The sequence below is a fragment of the Seriola aureovittata genome, chromosome 3 (genome assembly GCF_021018895.1).
Source record: "Seriola aureovittata isolate HTS-2021-v1 ecotype China chromosome 3, ASM2101889v1, whole genome shotgun sequence".
NCBI lineage: Eukaryota > Metazoa > Chordata > Actinopteri > Carangiformes > Carangidae > Seriola > Seriola aureovittata.
In genome coordinates, this window is record NC_079366.1 from 21,757,492 (window position 1) to 21,780,332 (window position 22,841).

A 22,841-nucleotide genomic window follows, 5' to 3' on the forward strand; every position below is an offset into this window, starting at 1 on the left:
ACAGGTGCTTAAATCTTTAGTTTGTGGATGCTGAGGATATTTGACTTGCAGTGCATAACTCATTTGTACCAACACTAGATGAAAACCTTTGTAAATATTACAAAATGCTACTATGACATTAAATGTAAAGAGACAATATAATATACCAGTCCCAGGAGTTAACATTTCAACAAAAATGTAATGGTTTGGTTGATAAATAATTGAGAGTCATTGATTTTTGCAAATGCCCTTTGAAAGCTTTGGACCTACTGCAGTGTTTTTTCCCACATCAATTGCAAATTAGTAAAAATGGTACCTTTACAAATAATTGCTATTGCTACAATATATATAGTCAATTGTCCTATGCCCGTGGGAATAGTGAGTGCATGTGATTTCCTAGTTCCCTTTTCAGTCACTTGGTTTGTCTATTCGCACTTCCATTTGCACAAAGATATTTTGCAAAGCAAAGCAACAAATGGGAGGATACACATGCTTGTTTTGATGAATTATGCAACCACATACAGTTCTGTTTTTTTTTTTTTTTTAATCAGCAAAGTCACTTACATACTAAAATTTTCATGTTTTTATGGAATTTTTCAGGTCTGCAATCTCAGTAATGTGTTGAATTTAACATTTAAACAATTTCATTTTAAAGAATTGAATAAAAAAAAGTATTATTTGCAGTTTCAAATCCATCTCACCACACAGATGTAGCTCCCACAAGAAAACTAGCACTCATTACAAGGTCTGTATGAACTGCAAGGACTAGAAATCATGTACAGCAGTTAAGATGTTTTACTACAGATGACTTCAAGTGGTCAGTATATTTTCTGCAGTGGAAATGCTGAAATATGGAAATATGAGAAGTAAGGTAACACAGACATTTAGGTATACTTGAGCATACCAACATGAGCATAACTTTGGTGTTCAGTTCATTTCCACAGAAATAAATTTAAGGTTTCCAGACACCATCTGCTCCTTTGTATTTCCATGGCTCAATTGAGTGTTCATCTATTTTTCTTCCATCTTTTTCATCTCTTATCATTACTGTATGTCCTTTCATATATTTAACATTACATTTATAGTTTAGTCCCCCAACATCTGCCCACCTCTTTGCCCATATACCACTTTAAATAACTTTACCTTCCTGGTTAAGTAAGACATACAACAAATACTGATTTCTTTTTACTGGAGGGAAAGGTGAAGCCATTGTGAATATTAACACAGTACAGCCGAGGTGTAAATTCAGAGAAATGCCTCTTCAAAAGTCTGCATTAAATATCAAAAGGCACATAAAATCAGCATGAACACAAAAGTCTCCCTGAATGATCAAATCAGAGGAATACATTAAAATATGCTGCCAAAAAGTTACCTGTAGTCAAATATGTTTAAACAAGTAGTTTGCAATTTAGTCCTCTGTAAATCACACTAGCTAAAAGTGTGAGAACAGCTTCTAATATTCTTACTGAAAATGCTTTTTGGAAATTTCCCATATATAGATTTCACTTTCCATATATATTTTGTATTCCATGATTATGCAGAAATCATGTTCAAGTCATATATACATTTATTGCATGGGATATGAAACCTATAAAACACCAAAGCACACATCAAAAAGATTCAAATATCTTTAAAATCAAACTCCACAGCTCGTAAAGAAAATCTGCTGCATGCAAATCAGAAAAGTAAACAAAGTTTGTGAGCTGTGTATTCAGAACTATGACAAATCAAAAACATTTTATCTTACAGTTGATACTTTCTTCTGTATTGTGCACTGCACATGCATGTGTTTGCATATGTTTGTGTGTGTTGTGTGTGAGGTAATATTATAAACACTCAAGACAAGCTAGATAACATGAGCATGTTCTAGACTGAACCAGTTTTACACTGGTTCACACATTTAATCATGTGTAATGTAAAGATTATTATGAGGTTAATGGTTATTGAAGTTATTTCAATAAAATCAAATGATATTTTGCCATATTTCTTTAATTTAAGGGAGAGAATACACTTGCACCAGTGAGTGTTTTCCACCTCAAGTTTTAAAATTATTTGAAAGTTAATGAAAGATTACAATACTAGGATCACAAAAAAATACCCTGAATAAATAAAAATTTAAATATTAAATGATGACTGAAATAGTGGTATGAAAACCATTTTAGTCAAAATCAAATCTAAGATCAGCACAGATACTGTGTGTGTGTGTGTGTGTGTGTGTGTGTGTGTGTGTGTGTGTGTGGGTGTGTGTGTGTGTGTGTGTGTGTGTGTGTGTCTGTGATTTCAGTGCTCTTTTTAATGAAGTTATATGCACATCTGTGATATGACAGTTCAGGCTCTTGAATCAAGCAGTCCAGGACTCCTTTAGTGCCAGTTCATATGGGTTTCTTGCAGCATTTCGGTCTTTCAGAATACCAGTCTGCTAATGGTATTGAAGCCCCCCCCTCCTCCTCCTCCTCCACCAGATGGACCACAGCTCCCTGGTGGGTTATTGTCATCTGAACCGTTGGGCCTGAATGAGCAGGAAGATGAAGGAGCCTGGAGAGCCTGGGTCCGAGCATTCAGCTCCTGTTCCTATTGACATTATGAAGGAAAGAGAAATGTTTTAATGTCAGTTTATTTCTAACTGTTAAAGTAGGAGTGTGAAACATATACAATAACAACAATGTCATGCAAAAGATTTGATACAGCATGTGACTGACAGGACATCAGTGCTGTCACTTCACACTATTACAGCTCCCTCTAGAGGTGATTTACTTTAGTTACTTATACAAGCGTGGTGGAATGTCAACCTAACACAGCACAGTCCAATGACTCGTGAAATTACACCTCATGTCTTATAACAGGACAGTTCAGATTACAGTTCAAGTGCAGTCAAAAAAGTCCCATACCCTGCAGGCTCTTAGTTATCTGTAAAAGTACGCTCTGTTTTCTCTCAGCCATTTTCCACCTCAGAGAATCTTGCACAGTCCTCGACTTTCATAATAACCTCACACTTAGGAGGTTTACTGGTAATGACATTATACGTCAAATGCACGTAAAACATGAAAAATAAGCACAATTTCAGCCAGAATATCCAATGAAACTCTTCGCAGCAGATTAAATACCTTCCCTAATGTGTCTCACCTCACAATTAGTCTGTATTTACTGGTATGAGTTTTAGGCACTGATAAATTAAATGTGTACCACAATGCCTACAAGTGGGAGAAGTATGTTTTCTTTTGTTCACCTTCACTTACCTGTAAATACAGCTTGTTGTCCTTGATAATTGCATCAAGCAATTCTTTCTGCAGGGGAGGTTCAGCATTCAGTCTCATTCCATTTGCCATCAGTCCCCCATTTATGTCCTGCCCTAGTAGCTCCTGTTTTCTGTACATAAGCACATAAGCTGTGTCCTTGGGAAAGCGATTAGTAATGTTTTGCACCGATTGGAAGGATGTGAATGTCACTCTGCTGTCGTTGAACAGCAGCCAATCTCTTGCCTCCTGGACACTATTAGGGACTGTGTCTCCTTGTTCGGGTGGAATTGAGAGAGCTGAGCAAGTGGAGAGGCTACACTCGGCCTGGCCGTTCCCCAAATCCTCCTTGAGGGCAAAGTGATTGGCTGGATGCTGTGTTCCATCTGCTCCGTTGATGTTATGGCCGTAAGAGTAGTAGTGGCCGCTCTCGGATGATATACCAGAATGCATCACCACTGAGCTGAGAACATAGGGCACTGACAGGACAGACATTTCTCCTCCTCCAGTTATCTGCTCTTTTCCATCTATCCTCTCCTTCTCCTCTTCCTCCTCATCTTTTTGAGATGGTTTGAGTTTCTTGGCCAGATTCTCACTGCTCTCAGGAGAATCCACTTGCAGGTTAGAAGAGGTAGAAGAGGAACATTGTACAGGCATTGAAGGGGCATGTACTGGAAGTCTCATTAGTGGTGGGATGGTGACATTTTCCAGAATCTTCCTCCGGACATGGCATTTGGCATCATATGAGAATCTCAGCAGGGTGAGGATCAAGTACTCAGGTGCTGACACCACTTTCATGGTCTTCTCTGCCCGCTGGAGGGAGCTGCACTTCTCGCAGAAATAAGCATTGTCTTCATCCAGGATCTCTGGAGCCAGAAAATAGTTCACCAGGTCAGGCACAGAGAGAGGAGGCTCATTTGTCACTGGCACAAAATGGACATTGCTAGCTGGGGCTTTGGCTGCGCCTGGATCAGGAATTTCACTGCCACCATTGACAGATCCCTGACAGAGAACCTTGGGCTCCTCTGATGGCCCCTCAGGCTGAGGGCGATACTGAGAGGTGGCAGAAGGACAGAAGGCCAAAGAGAGGTCTGTAAAAGGCTCCTCTTTCTCAGAGATGCAGTTGCACTGCATGCAGCGAATTCCTGTGATCAGTTTCCCACCAAACATCCTTTCTATCAAAGTCTTCCCATCATTCCCAGGTTTGGTTTCTGCAGGAGTCAAAGACGACTCTTCACCTTGCTCTGGAGAAGTCTGACCTGTTGGGTCTTTGCTGCTTGGGTCAACAACCTTTGGCTTAGCTGATTCCAGGACCTGAAGGGTTCTCTCCTCTTCATGTAACCTTGAGATCAGGAGACAAGGACAATCAACATGAGGACAAAATACTACTGTGTACTTATTATAATTTGTGCCACTGCTGTGATAGTGTACCAAATCCATTCTTTCTTTACATAGTTACAATAGAAAGTCATATTATTCAGTTCTAAAGAAAACACACAACACATTAGTAAGCTCCAATCATGCACATTCAACACTATCAATGTTTTAAATGCTTTCTGTTCTTAATAGCAATAGCTTTTATATTAACACTTTTTTACATTCTGCATTTAGTGATGCACAAATGATGCACCCACAGTGTATTATTGTCATTCATTTGGGATGGGAGAACAAAACAAGAAAAAACATTTTCTTACTTAAACAAACTTGACACAATCTTACTACACCTGATTCATCCAGTCTGCTTGGAGTGCTACAGTACCTGTCTAGAAGAAACCTGAGGTACTCAGAACAGTCCTGCTGAGAGCCCACATTGAACCAGGGAGGCCGAGATGCTTCCAAGAAGTTTCTGGGAGCATATGCTGCCCTCTATAGGACACAGAAAAACACACATGCATGACACACACACACACACACACACACACACACACACACCACACACACACACACACACACACACACACACACACACACACACACACACACACACACACACACACACACACACACACACACACACACACACACACACACACACACACACACACACACACACACACATACAGCATCATGGTCACCAATTTTTGCATTTCTTGTATCAATATTTTGTGTTATCACAGTTACACAGAACAACACTAACCTGAGTGTGCGCAAGGAAAGCAAAAAGCAGCTGAAGCTTTTTCATTAGTGTGTTGGAACCATTTAGTTGTAATGATAAAACATGCCTTCTGAAACTGGAAGAAATAGTTTGTATTTAATACTCATGTTTCACAAGAACATTTCACACAAATGCAACAACATGTGTATATGTGTGTGTGTGTGTGTGTGTGTGTGTGTGTGTGTGTGTGTGTGTGTGTGTGTGTGTGTGTGTAACTGACTCACTCTGTGGCCATGAAGAGGGTCTGGATGATGCTATTCATGTAACAGGTATTGCCCAGGTTAATCAGGCCTGTCTTGCCTGTCTCAGACTTCCCAGCTTGCCTCAGTAGACCAGACACAAATGAGTTGGACTGAGATGTCCAGGCACTTTGATTCAACACCAGTTTTATCTTTTCCTCTCCAGGTTTTGGAAGATCCTGACAGGACATATTAAAATAATTTAATCAGACGACATGGCAAAAAGTTTACATGCAAAATCAACATCAACTCTTGATAGGTTTTGGTTATTTATTCAGTGTTAAAAATGCACCCAGTTTGCCAGAAAGGACATTTCTAGCATGAGGTGTCCTGCACTTTTACCTTGATGGCCTCTAGTATGTGGTCATAGAGGTCAGGGAAGCCAGAGTACTGGTACATCATGCATTGTATGAGCTCGGTGAACTGCAACAAGAAAGCTTTACTGGTAGGGAGACCATCTGTCCTTAAGGATTGGACTAGGTCCACCACATGTGGAACAACCTGAGACGGTGAGGGAAGAAGAGAAGAAAAGAAAAATGATAAAGACAATGTGGTGCTGAAAAAACTGGAAGGTACTGCTAATATTGATCATACAAATCTGCAAGTCGGTCAGCCAGAGGGTAGCTGCACATAAGGAACCCCACAGAGGGTTCAGACTCATTTGCTGAGTATATTTGAGCCTATTCATGTTTTTAGATACTAATGAAATTGGCCAACTCAAGGGCCATTGCTCGGCATTTAAGTACTTCACACATCATTAGTGGGAGAGCGTTGCCGAGCCGGGGGTTCTGGGAGAAGAAGTCTATGCTTTGAAGTAATTTAAGCCAGAGGAGAAGAAAATGAGAAAACCAATAAAGTGGCCATATGAGAGGGAAATGGGCTGTGAGGAGACAGGGGACCCCTTACCAAATGGAAGGCCTCAGGAGAGTGCTGGAAACTCAGCAGCATATGAGACAGCACAGCTAGCGCCCCCTGCCGCACTATGGGGTACCACAGACGACTGAAAACCTGTGGGTTAAAAAATAAATCTTTATGCCATAAATACATTTATTTAAACTGGGGAAATGCCTCAATAATTCAAGTAAGTCTTTTTACCAACCTCAGGTATATTATCTTTGAGATGAATTGCAAGCAGTCTAGCTTAATTATTAGTGTAGTTTAACATCTGTGTAGATTTAGAAGATGCATACAATTTCTCATTCCTGAGATCAATAGTAATTAAAATAAGGAGTTCTCAGTACAAACCAGTTCAATCTTGAGCAGAGTGACATCAATAAGGATAGTGAACTTCTGAACTGCAGCAAGTCCTTTCAGTAAAGCGATGACCCAGGTATCAACATGCTGGGCCAGAGGCCAAGAAAGCCAGTCAATCATCCTAGACAGACAGAAAAAGGCCATGTGGAATGTAAATAATGTGTAGCAATATTGGCATTAAATAGATCTACAAACTGAATATACATTTAGGGCCAATGTGAAAAGAATTTAGACATGCGTACCTCCAGCTTATATATTTTATAGATGTAAGAAACATGAGTACATACAGACTGTAATTTGTCTAATTTAATTATCTGATTTATTTACAAAGAATTGAAGAAAAGACTCTGGCCCAGTCATTTATCTCAAAATACTGAATGTGTGAGGTAACCTGCAGAGTGCTTTAGTCATGCTTGCGTCTTTAACATTCTGGTCTGTGGTCAGGCTCTTGATAAGCACTGTGATCATCTGGATGGGGATGTGCTGGACCAGGCTGGCAAGGGCGATGGATGGGTCAAAGGCGGGGTCTGCGAGATGTCAATCACAATCAAAGTGGAATATAATTACACAACTGTCAATTTTTTACAACAACAACGATGAACATTTTAGACGTACTCTCTGATATAATGCAGTGCAACACCAACACAAACTCAAAACTTAAGACAACACTGTTGGTTTGAAATATCTCAAGCTTCACAAGTTTGTGTTCATCACAAGGCTGGTTATGTTATATTTTAAGTAGTTCCTGTTGCTAAGCCATTTGAAAATTCTTTCACTCTGGATGTCTTAATCAGGTTTTTAGCCCCCCCAGTCCAGTTCTTTAATACTGAGTGTTGAGTATCTGCCAATATTGAGTGAGAGTACAATGTTTATTTCTTCATACATAATACAGCTGCAGAGAGTACACTTAAGGTATTTAAATTGCTTTCACAGCTGCGCAACTCTGCACTTACAAAATATCTTGCATCACAGCTTTCTTTTGATATTTTCTTATAATATTTTGTATATATAATATAGTTTTTGGTATCTGTGAAGAAGAGTGTAGAGATGTGGATTTTTTTTTGTTTGAACAGGAGTCTGACAACATACCTACATACATCCCTACCACAAACAAAATACTGAAGCTACAGCACTTTAGAAGTGCAGTTCATCTGAAAAATGTCACTGAAATAGAGGCAGAGTGACCTTTTAACCCACTGAGGCTCTGCTCACATCGCTGCTCACTCACACACGCTGTGACTATTTAATTGAAACTGAAGCCTGCTGTTTGTTTATTTTGTGCTGATCCGCAGTTCAGTCACCAGCAACACAGCACAGTAGGCTCAGGACAACTCTGAAATTTACCATCAACAAAAGAACTGAAGCTTTGACTTCAGCTGAAGTACTGTATTCTGAACTCAACTACATCTTCACAGCAAATACTTTTCAGTATTTGTCCTAGAAGAAAATGCACTCCTTGAATCAGTGGATTTGAAGGTAATTGCGATAAGCAATTACAAGTGTGTAAAATGAGGTTACTACACTAAAATGAAAATAATGAGTGTGTCAATAATGGTGATGATTATTGTTTTACATCCAAAGAAGAAAAAAGGTGACTGTTCGTGGGTGCTTAATATTGTGCTAACAACCCTGCCAAGATTTATGGTGGAGGGGTTTTAAGTCATGGGTCTATGCTGCCAAATGCTAATACCCTTTTCTATTACTCATAGGCACATGAGTTCATATTCAATTCTTAGCCCTATTAAACCTACAGAAAAATAAAGACACTCTCGTGTCTAGAATGAAATAAGATTTTTTTTGTTGCGCTAAATTGTATTCCCCTGTATTATAGCCATTTTGGAGGGAAGGTGTCTCACCTGTTGAAGAGATGATGGCAAAGACTTCCTGCAGTGAGGGAAGGAGTGTGGCAGGCTCAGCCTTCCAGATGTTCTGCAGCAGTGTGCTAACCTTAGTCACCTGACGTACATACTCTTTTAGCTCCAGCTCTTGGCTAGAAAAGCAGTGGAAGTAACTGATGGTCCTGACCAGCTGCTGGCAGAACAAGACGCCCGACTTATCTCTTGGGATGCACTGCACAAAGTCAGACAGCAGAGTGCTCAGACGGGCACAAACAGCAGGCTCCGGACGTTCACACACCATCCTTAAAACCTCCACCTGGATCACACTGAAGATCTCCAACACTGAGGGGCAGCTGATGAGAAGCCGCAGGCAGCAGTGAATGTAGTCTATTATGGCTGGGTCTTTGCGGTCCAGCTGGCTGTAGCCCTGCTGGAGAAGACTGAGGACAAAGTCTTTACTGAAGAAACGCTCAAACTCTGGGCGGTGGTAGCGTGCATAGGCTTCCAAAACCTGGAAGCCAATCTGCTTCTGGAAGGCATCTTCACCGAGCAAGATGAGCCGGGTGGTGAGAGTAAACAGTGCCTGACACTGCTCCTCTGTCACCTCTTTCTCTGCTGCTTCCACTACCTTCTTCACAATGGCCCTCTTCACTGGAACAGAGTGATCGGAGCTCACGAGGCCCTCCAAAATCTTGTCCATGATGATGGTCTGTAGAGGGTAATTCAGGAAAGAATGAGTTGACACTAAAATAAAGGTGCATGTCACTTTTGTGATATCACAAATTGTCTATATTGTTTAAATCATATTGAACACATGGGAGAGATTTGTCCCATTGGTGTGCAGAGCTCTTTTCACTCCCAACTCTCGGAGTACACCAATTGTCTGCAATCAGTGGGTGAACACTGTCAGCATACAAACATAGAACATGTTTACTCAGCTGAACAGGCAGCGACAGGGACTGTTGAGTCGAAAATAGGCATTTTACACGTTTGACAAATACGCCAAAGTATTACACAAACACACAACATGATAGAAAACATCAAATAAAAGTGTTTTTGAGCAATGAATTTAAATTATGGACATTACTATTAATTATTTTCATACTTGACTAATATATTGATTTTATTTGTCTAATTATTTTTGATAAACATTCAAGAATGTGGAACCAGCAACTGTGGAACATTTTTGCTTGAAAAATTACTAGAAAGAGTTAAATGATTTTAGAAATTGTGTCAGATTAATTTTCTCTTATCTACTAATATTTTCAAAACCAATTCAAATGTATTAATGGAAAAAATGTAACGCAAAATAACATGTTTATTAAACAGTGATTATATTTCTATAGACTGAGCCTTAGACGCCAATTTAATCTATACACTGTTGACATTTAATTTTTAATCAAACATACATGTACAACATGTCAAGGTAGTTTAATCTGTCACAGAACTTTTGTCTCAGTTTTGGCCATAATTTTCTCTATGGAGATTTTTGTTGGGTTACTATAACTAAGAGTTTCTGCAGGTTTCACCAAATTAAATTTAAGGTTTTTTGATAAATTTTTAATACCACGTAGAACACAATTTAATGCCTGTTTCTTGGTCATACTGGTCATTGCATGAAAAATATAGGTGAATCATGTACTTAGCAAGTAATTCTACTTCTAGTTAAGTGCAATGAAGTTATCGCAATTTATATCACATTTCTGTCAGCAGTTGCAAGCAGAATAACAATAATTAATAATAATATAATTCATCATCAAACAAGACATGTACCTTGATAAGCAGCTGAAAATGGATGGATAGATAGATGACTTGAATAATCAATTAAAAAAATAACTTATATAAGGTCCACTTATGAATTGTATATAAATTCAGATGTCTGTAACAATACTAGTGGGGATTTAACAACCAATTTTAGCTACAGATCACATACTAAAACATTGGATTAGTAACATTGATGTCAACAGCAGGCTAGAAAAAAACATTAGAAATTAAATAAGACTTTTTAATACCTGCTAAGGCTTTTTCAAGGAACTAAAATCAGCTGTTCTGTATCAGATTAATCTGATATTTCATTGTTTGTGTGGCTCTCTCTCACTCTTCATATATTATAGTATAGTTCTAATATCTTATATTGCCACAAATGTACAGTGAATATTCAGCATAGTATAGTATGGGTCTGCCTTTATTATCAGAAACGTATATATTTTTTTAATACTTTATTTAGTCCATTTAGTTACTGTATATAATTCAGCCTTTATGCACTGTTTGTTACTTACCTTATTGTTTTTGAGATTTAAGTGAACACTGCAATTTCCCTTTGGACTTAATAAAGTACTTTATTTATCTATCCATCGATCTATGACCTGAAGAGTGCAAATTATGTGGTGTTTTTGTACAACTTTTTTAATTTTATTTCTTCACTCCAACATAATGACTCATCTATTAGTTATCTGCCTCAACAACGTCTAATCCTAGCAAAAAAAAGTATTATTTGGTTACCTGTATTTAACACCATTTACATGTTTTTTTTAACTCGACACCTGAGAACAGCGACGGTGCCGTAATAACGACCCCCACCGTGAAAAGCACCGGCTGCTGTCTGTGATTGTGTAGAAACAGGCGGCTAGCTTATGCTAACGCTAGCTGTAATGTTAAAGGAAATCTGTACGTCCGACAGTTAAAAACGTGGCACGGATGCTAAATACAACTATAAGCCCCTGGAAACAGTTCTCCCGTTCCATAGAGATAGCTGTTATTAACATTCTATAACAACAAAAATGAACAAAGCAACCAAACAGGCCTGACACTAGCCGAGTAACGTTAGGAGCCACTGACTTAGCATAAATACCGCTTATATATACATTAGCGCGATGCTGAGGCTTTATAGTGCGTGCTTACCCAAATAAAGCATGTCAACAGTATCCGACTTGAATATCCTCAACTGTCGGTCGGAGTTTAACGACTTTTAACAGATAAAACCGTGTTATTTTGGTCCATTTGTTCGCTCACAATCAGCTGATTAACCCTCCTCTAGCGTCATTCCTATGGACGGAGATGATGGTAGGACCCCTGAGCGAAGCAATCTTCGTCTTAACATTGCCTGTTTACGCAGTTGTTTAATTTTAAATAACAAAGTCAGAGGTCTTCTGTGATCAACGTTTCTGAACGTTTCTGAATGACAAGATTTAAATGCAGTCAAACCGCCGTTGAGATATTTAAGAACTTCTGAGAAGTTTGTGTACAGTCGATGTGCTGCATTCAAGTACTCCTCGTGTATCACCTCTTCAGTGGTACTAAGTACTAATACCACACGGTAAAAATGCTTTATCACAAGAAAAAACCCTGCATTCAAAATCGTACATAATTAAAAGTAGTAATAATATAATTAGGAAAATGTGCTTAAAGGATTAAAAGTAAAAGTACACAATGCAAAATTCGATAATACATACTGTATGTAAATATGTACATTTGTAAAGGCTGCATGCAGAGTGTGCACTGTTAAAACAAAAGTGGATGTGGAATTTTAGTGGAAGTATATTTCAGCTTTTTAAGATATCAAATCAAGTCAAGTCAATGTATTCATGAAGCATATTAAAAAACAACAAACGTTAACCAAAGTGCTTTACAGAGAGATTTTATTATGCAATTTGATTAATGATTACAGCCAAACAAAAACATAGGAATTGTCAAATAAAAACACAGACATAAATGAGAAGATAGCAAGTAAAAATGTAAGTAAAATAATATAAGTGTAGAACATCTGGATAAAATAACATAAACAGCATTGCACTAACAACAAATAAAATACAATCAATTAAAAGATCAAATTTAATCAGGAAAGAAGACACAATTTTAAAAAAAAATACAATTTGAATGTCAATGTTCATTTTTAAGACAGTTTATTAAATGAAGCACAGTGTGGAACTTATAACCAGGGGAGACAGGTATTGAGATACTAAAGAAAGGCTCTTTCCTGGAAAAATAATTTTGTCATTATGGATGACCAAAACTGGTGAGAAAGTGTTTCAATGCTGGTTTCACAGAAGGTGTCAATATACTTTTAGCATTTAAGAGGAACTGATTTTCTGTTTCTTCATTATCATCCCAGTATGAGACTACTGTAGGAACAGTGACAATATCATGTTGAAAAAGAGCTTTAATCTTCTTCTTCAAGGATCAGGGGAAGGAATGACAGTAAAATGAACATTAATGTCTTTCAACAACATAACAGCTTCGAGGGAATTAATTTCATCAAAAACAAGGAAGAAGTCTTTGTGTTGTTGAAACGGATGAATGAAAACATTTCCAACAGTCTCTGAAGGCAGCATCGCCAAGTCTCGCGATACAGTGCGCACACCGGGTAACGTTAGCGTCGTGTAAACGCGGGTGCCCGAGAAAAACCTTGCTAGCGCGGATGTGCTCTCTGTGACCAACCGGTGTGTCTTTCATTAAAAACAAGAGGGTAGTTGGCATTTACCGTGACAACGTTCGGGAAATCTTCAACTGCTGGTACACGGGATCACATTAGGCACCTGATAACGGACGGTATATCTGAATCGAAGAGGAAATTCGATTAAAAATGTCCGAAAGCGCAAACTGCGTGGAACAGCGGGAAGAGCAAACTGAACTTGAAGAAGCTGGAGGAGCAGAGGTAAGATGGTTTAAAATGAGCATTGTCTCCTTTGAACACCGTGTACATTCCTTCCAAACCTGTCGCATACGTCCATAACTTTGACCCCCACTCGTCTCTTAACTACGGGTTTCTCGAGTTCAGTTGTGTGAAACTTTCTCTTTGTCAAATCTAATGTGGGTTGTTTTAGCTAGTTAGCTAGCTGCGGCGGTGCTATCATTAGCTCTCGACAGTAGCAGCTATGTCCTGGAGACTCGGGACTGAAGCTAACGTTACAGCACGGAGCAGCAACTAAGCTAACCCGTTTCATAAGCGCTTATAGTACTACCCTAGCCCCGCTAGCTACCCATTGACCATGGCGTTAAAAGTCACGGAGTTCTTTTTGTTTACCGCCGAGCGAGCTTTTCCCGGTGAGTTGTTCGTAACTGCGATGTGGCTTTTGGGAAGCCTCGTGAAGAGTAGTAAAGAGCAGCACCCCGCTTAGCTGTCCCATCTGCTTCTTTGTTTTCAAGGGGGACAGTGCAATGGCTGTTGTTACTGAAGAGGGATGCTACTGAAGTGTTTCCTGTCTGCAACTTGGCTTTTGTTGTTTTTGGTGCCGGGTTTTTTACTAAGATGTAGTAATAATAATAATAATAATAACAGTAATGGATCATATCTAGACAAACAGTAGGATTTCATTTATCTTTGAAGGTCAAACGTTTAGACAAGGCAAACATTACTGATTCAGCTCAGACATACTAGACAGCATAGTATAAATTCTAGCATATAATGAATTAATGACTTTAATGAAACTCGAAGACAACACTGAGTATATTATCTACTAAACAAATTTGATGCATGAAAAGCAAAATTGAAAGTACTAAATACTGTAAACACCAACATAAATAATAACTATAAAGTGTATTAAGAGTAAAATAGAGACATATATGTTGTATAGAATACATGTAAACAAGCACCTTTTGCACTACTATTGGGTGGTGCTTAAAGTGTCCGCATAAAACATTAAAAGTAGTATTGACTGGACTTACTACAATAATGGCATCTAAAACTGTGTGTGTGTCTCATAATGCAAAGACAATAGCGCAAAAGCCAAACAACTGCTGAGCATGATTCACACTCGGTGGACACTTTTCAGGAAGGGTAAAGCACTTAAACAGAGCTGGTCTTCCATAACAGATTTTTTTTCCAGCAACAGCAGGCAGGAAAAAAAATTCAGAGAATAAATGAAACTTTCTGTTCAGGAGAAGTCAGACTCTTCAGATGCTGGAAAAGAGTCCTCCTCAGATGCTGGACAAGATGCATCCTCCTCCTCCTCATCCAAAACTAAAGATTCTGCTCCAGGTTATGAGGAGAAAGTGGTAAGGACACTGTATCTTGCATTGCATGGCACAACTCTCTGTTCTTGAGTAAATAAGTTAAAAAGTTTTTTGTCTTGTGTATGTGTGTAGCAAACTGACCGGACCAACAGATTTGAGTACCTGTTGAAGCAAACAGAGCTGTTTGCTCATTTCATCCAACCAGCCGCACAGAAGACCCCCACCTCCCCCTTGAAGATGAAACCAGGACGTCCTCGCATCAAGAAAGATGAGAAACAAAACCTACTGTCTGCTGGAGAGTGAGTACAAAATCACACAATACAGACTAATGAGATTTCATTAAGTCTGCTCCCTTTATGATGATGACATATTGTATAATTTCTTGGTATGACAGTAATCGCCATCGCCGCACAGAGCAAGAGGAGGACGAAGAGCTTCTGAACGAAAGCACCAAGACTACTAATGTCTGCGCTCGCTTTGATGAATCTCCCTCCTGTAAGCAGTAACCTGTTTTTATTTAAGCTTGAGTGGAAGGACCCTTTAGCACGTACATTTAGAAAATGTAGAAGTGATATTTATTTGTTTTCCTGTCTCTCGTCTAGATGTCAAAACAGGAAAAATGAGGGACTATCAGATCCGTGGCCTGAACTGGCTCATTTCTTTGTACGAAAATGGCATCAATGGGATCCTCGCTGATGAAATGGTCAGTACTTTCTCACAGTCAGAATTGTTACCTCTACATGTGGATATGTATGCCAGTTGTTTTCATTTTGTATGTTTATGTACTTTTCTGCCTCTCTTACACGCACTCTGTTTGCTGTTTTTAAGGGTTTGGGAAAGACTCTCCAAACTATTGCCCTGCTGGGTTATATGAAGCACTACAGAAACATCCCTGGTCCCCACATGGTGCTGGTGCCCAAGTCCACTCTGTACAACTGGATGAATGAGTTCAAGCGATGGGTGCCTTCTCTTCGTGCAGTCTGCCTGATCGGAGACAGAGATGAGAGGGTAGGCTTTGTCAAAATGTTGTGATTATCTGTAAAGCAAGATTTAATTGTGAGTTTTTATGTGTAGTATACATTACAAATGTATTTTTACTCAGTATGTGTCAAGGTGAGAAAGAAGAGTGAGAAGATGCTATAGATGTCAACAGCATGCACAAGATTCTCTTTGAGGCACTTAATCTGTCACTGAGTGCTATAGTTAACTTTAGCTTCACCAACGAAAAGTAACTCAATCACTCACTCTTATTTGGAAGTGATAATTATCTCTCCAAAACTGTACTTATGATTTGCGAGGCTAATGTGCAGAAGCTGCTGTGTGTAAATCTATGTAAGTATCACAGGTTACAAAACAAAATGCTTAACATTTTTGCTTCATCCTCAGACTGCCCTGATCAGAGATGTGCTGCTGCCAGGAGAGTGGGACGTGTGTGTCACATCCTACGAGATGCTCATCATTGAAAAGGCCGTGTTCAAGAAATTCAACTGGAGATACCTGGTTATTGATGAGGCCCACAGGATCAAGAATGAGAAATCCAAGGTCAAACAGCCACTGAAATAAAATTATTGTTTACATGCATCACAAGCACCATGTTTGACATGTAATGTTGCAAGATAGTCCAGAAAAGCTTAAGTTGCTCTTTGTTTTCCCGTAGCTTTCAGAAATTGTGCGAGAATTCAAGACCACCAATCGTTTACTGTTGACTGGAACGCCCCTGCAAAACAACCTCCATGAGCTGTGGGCTCTGCTCAACTTCCTGCTGCCTGACGTCTTTAACTCCTCAGAGGTGAGAATTCACAAGAAATGCACAAGATCAAGAGAGAATATTACTCGGATATATTGGCTCTCTGCTTTGAACTGAAAACATAACCTTCTTAGTTCCAGCTGTTTATTTAGCAGAGAGGTGTTTTTCCTTTCTGATACTAATTTAATCTTTCTTTTTTTTTTTTTTCCCTAAGGACTTTGACTCCTGGTTTGACACAAACAACTGCTTGGGTGACCAGAAGTTGGTTGAACGTCTTCACACTGTACGTATTGAATGTTCTTGATGGCATTCTGATATTAAATTATTCTTATTTGGATTAAAACACTCTTTTGACCTGCCTTTCTTTTCCCTTGGTGTAGGTTCTGCGTCCTTTCTTGCTCCGTCGTATAAAAGCTGATGTGGAAAAGACTCTGCTCCCTAAAAAAGAGATCAAGATGTATGTGGGCCTGAGCAAGATGCAGCGAGAGTGGTAAGCATCCTCAGTTGAGCTTTACTTGCTTAAAATTAGTCCTAAACGCCCCTTTTCTGCACATGGATACTGACATTAAATAGTTGGACAGAATTATATAATATTGACTCAACCCATCAGGTACACAAAGATTCTGATGAAGGACATTGACATTCTGAACTCGGCGGGTAAGATGGACAAGATGCGTCTGCTGAACGTTCTCATGCAGCTCAGGAAATGCTGCAACCACCCGTACCTGTTCGACGGAGCCGAGCCAGGTCCACCCTACACAACTGACCTCCACCTGGTGGTCAACAGCGGCAAGATTGCGGTGCTGGACAAGCTGCTACCCAAGATGAAGGCGCAGGGTATGTAGATCATCACTGGACTCTATGGGGTCTTTTTTTATTCTTTCATTCACTATCTTATTGAAAAAATGTTTATATCAGAATAGTGAGATATGATAGTTTGAGATTGTCTCCTTTGTTGAATCAAAAGGCGTTTCAGTGTATATTCTTTGCATCAGTTGAGACTTCAAGCGTATCCAGGGGTAATTAAGATATTCTATGCATTTAATTGACAGCCACTATCCATTCCTCCCAGGTTCCCGTGTGCTCATCTTCAGTCAGATGACCAGGATGCTGGACATCTTGGAGGACTACTGCATGTGGAGGAACTATGGATACTGTCGCCTGGATGGTCAGACACCTCACGAGGAAAGACAGGTGAGATGGTTACTTCTCAAACTGTATAAGCAGACAGGATTTATGAAAGAAAACTATTAATTCAGCCTAATAAGAGACACTTTAGTTTAATGTTTCTTTCTGTGTTTTCAGATCTCTATCAATGCATACAATGAGCCCAACAGCTCTAAGTTCATCTTCATGTTGAGCACCAGAGCTGGTGGGCTGGGTATCAACCTGGCTACAGCTGATGTTGTCATCCTCTACGACTCAGACTGGAACCCTCAAGTCGACCTGCAGGCCATGGTTAGTGCTCTGAAGCCTTGATCTCCTTGCTCCTTATGCAGTAGTAAAGGGATGGTTACTTGAACACTTTTCGTTTCAGAGGCAGGAAACATGACTAGTTTAATCTTTTCACTTCAGGACCGAGCTCACAGGATTGGTCAGCAGAAGCAGGTGCGCGTGTTTCGTTTCATCACCGAAAACACCGTGGAGGAGAGGATTGTAGAGAGGGCCGAGATGAAACTGCGCCTGGACTCCATTGTCATCCAGCAAGGTAATTCTTCTCACCTGTTGAGCTTTGTTTTAAGTCAGCCTAGCTGTTAAAGCATGTGTAGTATCCTTGTGCGCTGTTGCTGTTTCGGAGTGAAAGAACAGTTTGTACCTACTTTAATTAAAAGAAACTGATTTGATTAAGATTCAAAATGATGATCAAGAATTAGCAGCCACAGGTCACATTGTAGTACAGGATGGAAGACGGTGAATGTTTTAATGTATATGGTAAATAAAATAAGATAGGAGTTTTCCTTGTTTTTGTTTAACAGGAAGACTTGTGGATCCAAGCGCAAACAAGCTGGGAAAGGACGAGATGCTGTCCATCATCCGCCACGGTGCCACACATGTGTTTGCTTCCAAAGAGAGCGAGATCACAGATGATGACATTGATGAAATACTGGAGAGAGGTGAAAAGAAGGTGAGTTGGATGCATGAGATAAAAATCAATGAATGGCGATACTTTAGATCAGCTATTCCTAATAAATGAATATAAATGATAAAATAATAAAAAAAGATATAAAAAATATTGCCATAAAATTCACAATGATCTTGTCATTTTCTAGACTATGGAGATGAAGGAGAAGATGTCTTCCCTGGGTGAAAGCTCTCTGAGAAACTTCACCATGGATACAGAGAACAGCAGCGTGTACACATTTGAAGGAGAGGACTACAGAGAGAAGAAAAAGGTAGAGAGACTAACAGTGTCAGTATTTGGTTTGTAATTGCCTCATTCCAGCTACATGACCCTTAGAAGCTTTACCTTGTTCCCATCTTCTTTCTTCATTCAGGTCATTACCAACTGGATCGAGCCACCCAAGAGGGAAAGGAAAGCCAATTACGCTGTGGATGCCTACTTCAGAGAAGCCCTGCGAGTCAGTGAGCCCAAAGCACCCAAGGTATGGCCGAATCAGTCAAAAAACGCCCCCAGGATAACACACATTACTGCAACCGAATCTGTAACTACAATGTTCTTATGATGGATGGCATGTTAACCTGTTTGTGGCATGACATGTGTCTATTTGACTCCATTACCCAGGCTCCTCGTCCTCCCAAGCAACCAAATGTGCAGGACTTCCAGTTCTTCCCTCCGCGTCTCTTTGAGCTTCTAGAAAAGGAAATTCTTTTCTATAGGAAGACCATAGGCTACAAGGTACAAAGATATTATTCAGACGAGAGTGAGATTGTTATTAATGTCATTAGAAATGTCTCTAAGTCTGTCTGTGGCTTTGTCTTTTTAGGTTCCCCGTAATCCGGACATGCCGAACTCGGCTCAGGTGCAGAAAGAGGAACAGGCTAAGATTGATGAGGCCGAGGCGCTCGCAGAGGAAGAACTGGAGGAGAAGGAGAACTTGCTGCAACAGGTATGGATTATTCTCACTGTCAATTTATGGCTGAAATGCTGCAAATCCAAATCATTTTTTTACCTGGATTTCTATGGTGCATATTTTGATCAACTGTACCTTCATTGCAGGGATTTACCATTTGGAACAAACGCGACTTCAACCAGTTCATCAAAGCTAACGAGAAGTGGGGAAGAGATGATATTGAGAACATTGCCAGAGAAGTGGAGGGAAAAACTCCAGAAGAAGTCATGGAATATTCTGGTAATGATTCACTTTTCTTTTTCTCCTTTATCCAGAAAACAAACCCAAACTTTTGCCTTGCTTACATACTTAGTGATTTAATGTTTGTGTTCATTCTTGCAGCTGTATTTTGGGAGCGCTGCAATGAGCTGCAGGATATCGAGAAGATCATGGCCCAGATAGAGAGAGGAGAAGCCAGGATTCAGAGAAGGATAAGCATCAAGAAAGCACTTGACTCAAAGGTAGCTGACTGTCGGACATTTGGCTTTTCATTCTTGGTTTAAACTGCCTAATTAGCTACAGCTCATTAAATACTTTAACTTTAAATCTTGCCCTGATTCCTTAATTGTCTCTTCATCACATCTGTTCCTGATTAATTAACGGTCCAACAATGTGTTTCTCATCTTGTTGCTCAGATTGGTCGCTACAAGGCTCCCTTCCATCAGCTTCGCATCTCCTACGGCACCAACAAAGGCAAGAACTACACAGAGGAAGAGGACCGCTTCCTCATCTGTATGCTCCACAAGCTTGGCTTTGACAAGGAGAGCGTGTACGACGAGCTGCGTCAGTGCATCCGTAACTCGCCTCAGTTCCGCTTCGACTGGTTCCTCAAATCCAGGACTGCCATGGTGAAATTTGGCTTTTTTGCACCTTTTCTTGTTTTTTTTTTTCCCACGTGACGTTTTTAAGATGTTGCTTTATGATTAAAGTGATTTGTGATTTTGTTAAATAGGAGCTCCAAAGGCGATGTAATACCCTGATTACGCTGATAGAGAGAGAGAACATGGAGCTGGAGGAGAGGGAGAAGGCAGAGAAAAAGAAACGAGGCCCAAAGACTGGCTCGGTGAGTTAGGAATCCATTCTCATATTACAATGCGTCTGTCAATGCTACTAAAATTGTTTAAATTCAAAATAATTTTTGTCTAGAGCTGGGTATGTTGTCCAAGCACAAGCAGATGAACCTTGCCAAAATAACATTCATAATAAAATTTCGACGTGCAATCTAAAATTGGATACTAAATTCCAGCTCGTAAATCTTATCATTTTCTCCTTTCCCAGGCTCAGAAACGAAAGTCGGAGGGAACCCCAGATGGTCGTGGACGCAGGAAAAAGCTTAAGTTGTGAAGCTGTTCATAATCCACAATATCAGAATTCAAGAGCAGCAGCCAGCTCCGGTACCATTGGTTCTAGTGTCTGTGTTTGTTTTGCAGGCTGTGATAATGTACTGTGTAAAACTCCCTGATGGACTGATCTGGTTGTATTAGGTTTTAGGAAGTGCTCTCCTCTACAAGCCTGCCTTTGTTGTCACTGACCTAAACACTGCAGCTGTGCTGGTTTAGTTTTTTTGTTTGCTAGTCCTTTTTTACTAGTACTTAATTGAAATAAATGTATTTATGCCTGTTGTACTACATTCCATTGCTTGAAACAATATGTACCCCTTTTTTTAAGAAAGCATTTGTTCTTCCTATGTGAAGTAGAAAGTGTCTTTTTGAACGTCACAAATAAACGTCCCCTTTTTTAAAAAAAAAAAAAAAATGTGTGCACTCTGGTAAATTAAGACACTGTTTCAAAAAAGGACATTTATATTTGGCAGATGAAGTGTACAAACATCCAAACTCTTGAAATTGAAACAAATTAATAAGCCATAAGTCTCACAGTTGGCACATTAAAATATACTATCACCTGTAGAAGAATATTTAGAATTTGATACTGCACTTTTTTTTTTCAGAATCTGTTCTACAAACTAGAACGACGCATAGTTCATAATTTTTCAAGTTTCATCAGGTTGTAATAATACCTTTTTTCATAGTCCTGCATTGATATGTACACAGATTTTTTTGCATCTGATTTCATCCATATTAACCTGAAAAATATTAAAAAAGAAAAAAAAAGGTAATTCTGCATTCTCAAGACAAATGACGACATTTACAATCCCTTTCAGTGACACCATAGTGGTACTGGTAATTCAGCAGTGGGCAATTATACTGCAGGCTTTTTAAAGCACAACAGAAAAATACCAATAAAAATCATCTATCACATTATCATTCATTAAGGTCAGCTTCAACTAACATTCAGTCCATTTTGTGCTACTCTCCACAAAACAAAATAATGAACAGTGAATCACGGTAATAAAAAACGTAATTATCTTTAAAAGGAGGAACATAGGAAATTATTTCATGAAGTTTTAAAATGGTTGCCTTTTACTTGGTAAATAATTGCATTTTGGGATTTTCATGCATTTGCAAACATTGGATAAATGGATATTTTACAACTTGGCACCCAATGAAGCAGGTGAATATTTTAGGGGCCTCTACATACATCCATGATTCAGAATAGGCTGCAAAAAAGAAGAACCTATTGTACATTACAGCAAGAACTAACCATCATCAGAGATCAGTAAGCCTCAGAAAACTGGTGAATTCTCTGCATGTGGGCCCTAAGCACTGACTTGTGCTGTCCACAGGTTGTTCTGGGCTTCAGTGCTACAAGAGTTGGGCATTGAAGGCACAATGGTGGAGGAGACTATCAGTCTTTTTAGTAGGGGGCAGATGTTTGAGGTGGAGGCAGTCCACATCTAGACCTCAGAGCTGTCTGAACTGCTCCACATGCCCGCTGGACCTTGGCTGTAGCCACTGTAGGCAGTAGAGGAGGAGGTGGTGTAAGGAGGGAACTGGGTTTTCTTTTCCTTCTTACGCCGCAGCAGCAGAATGACGACGGTGGCGATGAGGCAGATGAGGAGGATCATACCTGCAAGGCCCACTAACATGGGCAGGGTGGAACTGTCAGCCGGCTGTCTGCCAGAACTCTCCAGCAGGGGGCGGTCCAGGAGAGGGTCACGGTTAGGGGACCAGGGTTGGCGCTGGCTGACCACCATGCGGTCTGCTCGGTCCAGAGCGATGTGCTGGATGTTGGTGCCTCTGTTGTTTTCGATACCGATGTCCTGGGTCAGAGTTGGAGAAGAGAAGACAGGGGCAGCACGGCGGTGGCGAGTGGCCATGTTAGAGATCTGGGGCTGCTCAACAGAGGATACACTGTGATGGAGGTACTCCAAACTGCGCTTGCCAATGTTGCGGTTGGCGTTTTCTCTGGAGCGGACAGTGTAGATAGTGTGGATGAACCATTCTCGACCAGCAGCCACCTGGAGAAGAAAGAT

General features: G+C 39.9%; 3 protein-coding genes across 4 annotated transcripts in view; 1 reads left to right on the forward strand and 2 right to left on the reverse strand.

Annotated features, from left to right (window-relative positions):
• Window positions 1-503: 503 nt before the first annotated feature.
• On the reverse strand, window positions 504-11,755 carry usp38 (ubiquitin specific peptidase 38). Its single transcript, XM_056372474.1, has 11 exons — window positions 11,600-11,755; window positions 8,717-9,407; window positions 7,252-7,387; window positions 6,852-6,981; window positions 6,513-6,614; window positions 5,949-6,107; window positions 5,592-5,785; window positions 5,350-5,443; window positions 4,972-5,078; window positions 3,216-4,554; window positions 504-2,550 (listed from the first exon to the last, which is right to left on the reverse strand). Exons 2-11 carry the CDS (start codon window positions 9,396-9,398, stop codon window positions 2,383-2,385), a joined length of 3,111 nt encoding a protein of 1,036 aa, XP_056228449.1. The 5' UTR covers window positions 9,399-9,407; window positions 11,600-11,755; the 3' UTR covers window positions 504-2,382.
• A 1,326-nt stretch (window positions 11,756-13,081) lies between these two features.
• On the forward strand, window positions 13,082-21,424 carry smarca5 (SWI/SNF related, matrix associated, actin dependent regulator of chromatin, subfamily a, member 5). 2 transcript variants are annotated; one of them, XM_056371979.1, is made up of 24 exons: window positions 13,082-13,352; window positions 14,576-14,692; window positions 14,783-14,949; window positions 15,036-15,145; window positions 15,253-15,353; window positions 15,479-15,658; window positions 16,037-16,192; window positions 16,308-16,439; window positions 16,612-16,680; window positions 16,778-16,887; window positions 17,008-17,234; window positions 17,470-17,591; window positions 17,703-17,855; window positions 17,973-18,105; window positions 18,374-18,522; window positions 18,668-18,790; window positions 18,893-19,000; window positions 19,141-19,254; window positions 19,343-19,465; window positions 19,576-19,708; window positions 19,811-19,929; window positions 20,104-20,316; window positions 20,421-20,531; window positions 20,747-21,424. In XM_056371979.1, the coding sequence occupies exons 1-24, from the start codon at window positions 13,281-13,283 to the stop codon at window positions 20,810-20,812; spliced, it is 3,108 nt and encodes a 1,035-aa protein (XP_056227954.1). In that variant the 5' UTR covers window positions 13,082-13,280; the 3' UTR covers window positions 20,813-21,424. The 2 variants fall into 2 exon arrangements, with proteins under 2 accessions (XP_056227954.1, XP_056227955.1); XM_056371980.1 differs by having other exon boundaries at window positions 13,083-13,352; window positions 15,045-15,145.
• Window positions 21,250-22,841, reverse strand: part of frem3 (Fras1 related extracellular matrix 3) — a 30,359-nt gene continuing 28,767 nt past the window's right edge. The window contains exon 24 of the mRNA XM_056371978.1: window positions 21,250-22,826. Within this exon, the coding sequence (XP_056227953.1) occupies window positions 22,263-22,826 (564 nt within the window). The 3' untranslated portion in view covers window positions 21,250-22,262. The remainder of the gene's footprint in view (window positions 22,827-22,841) is intronic.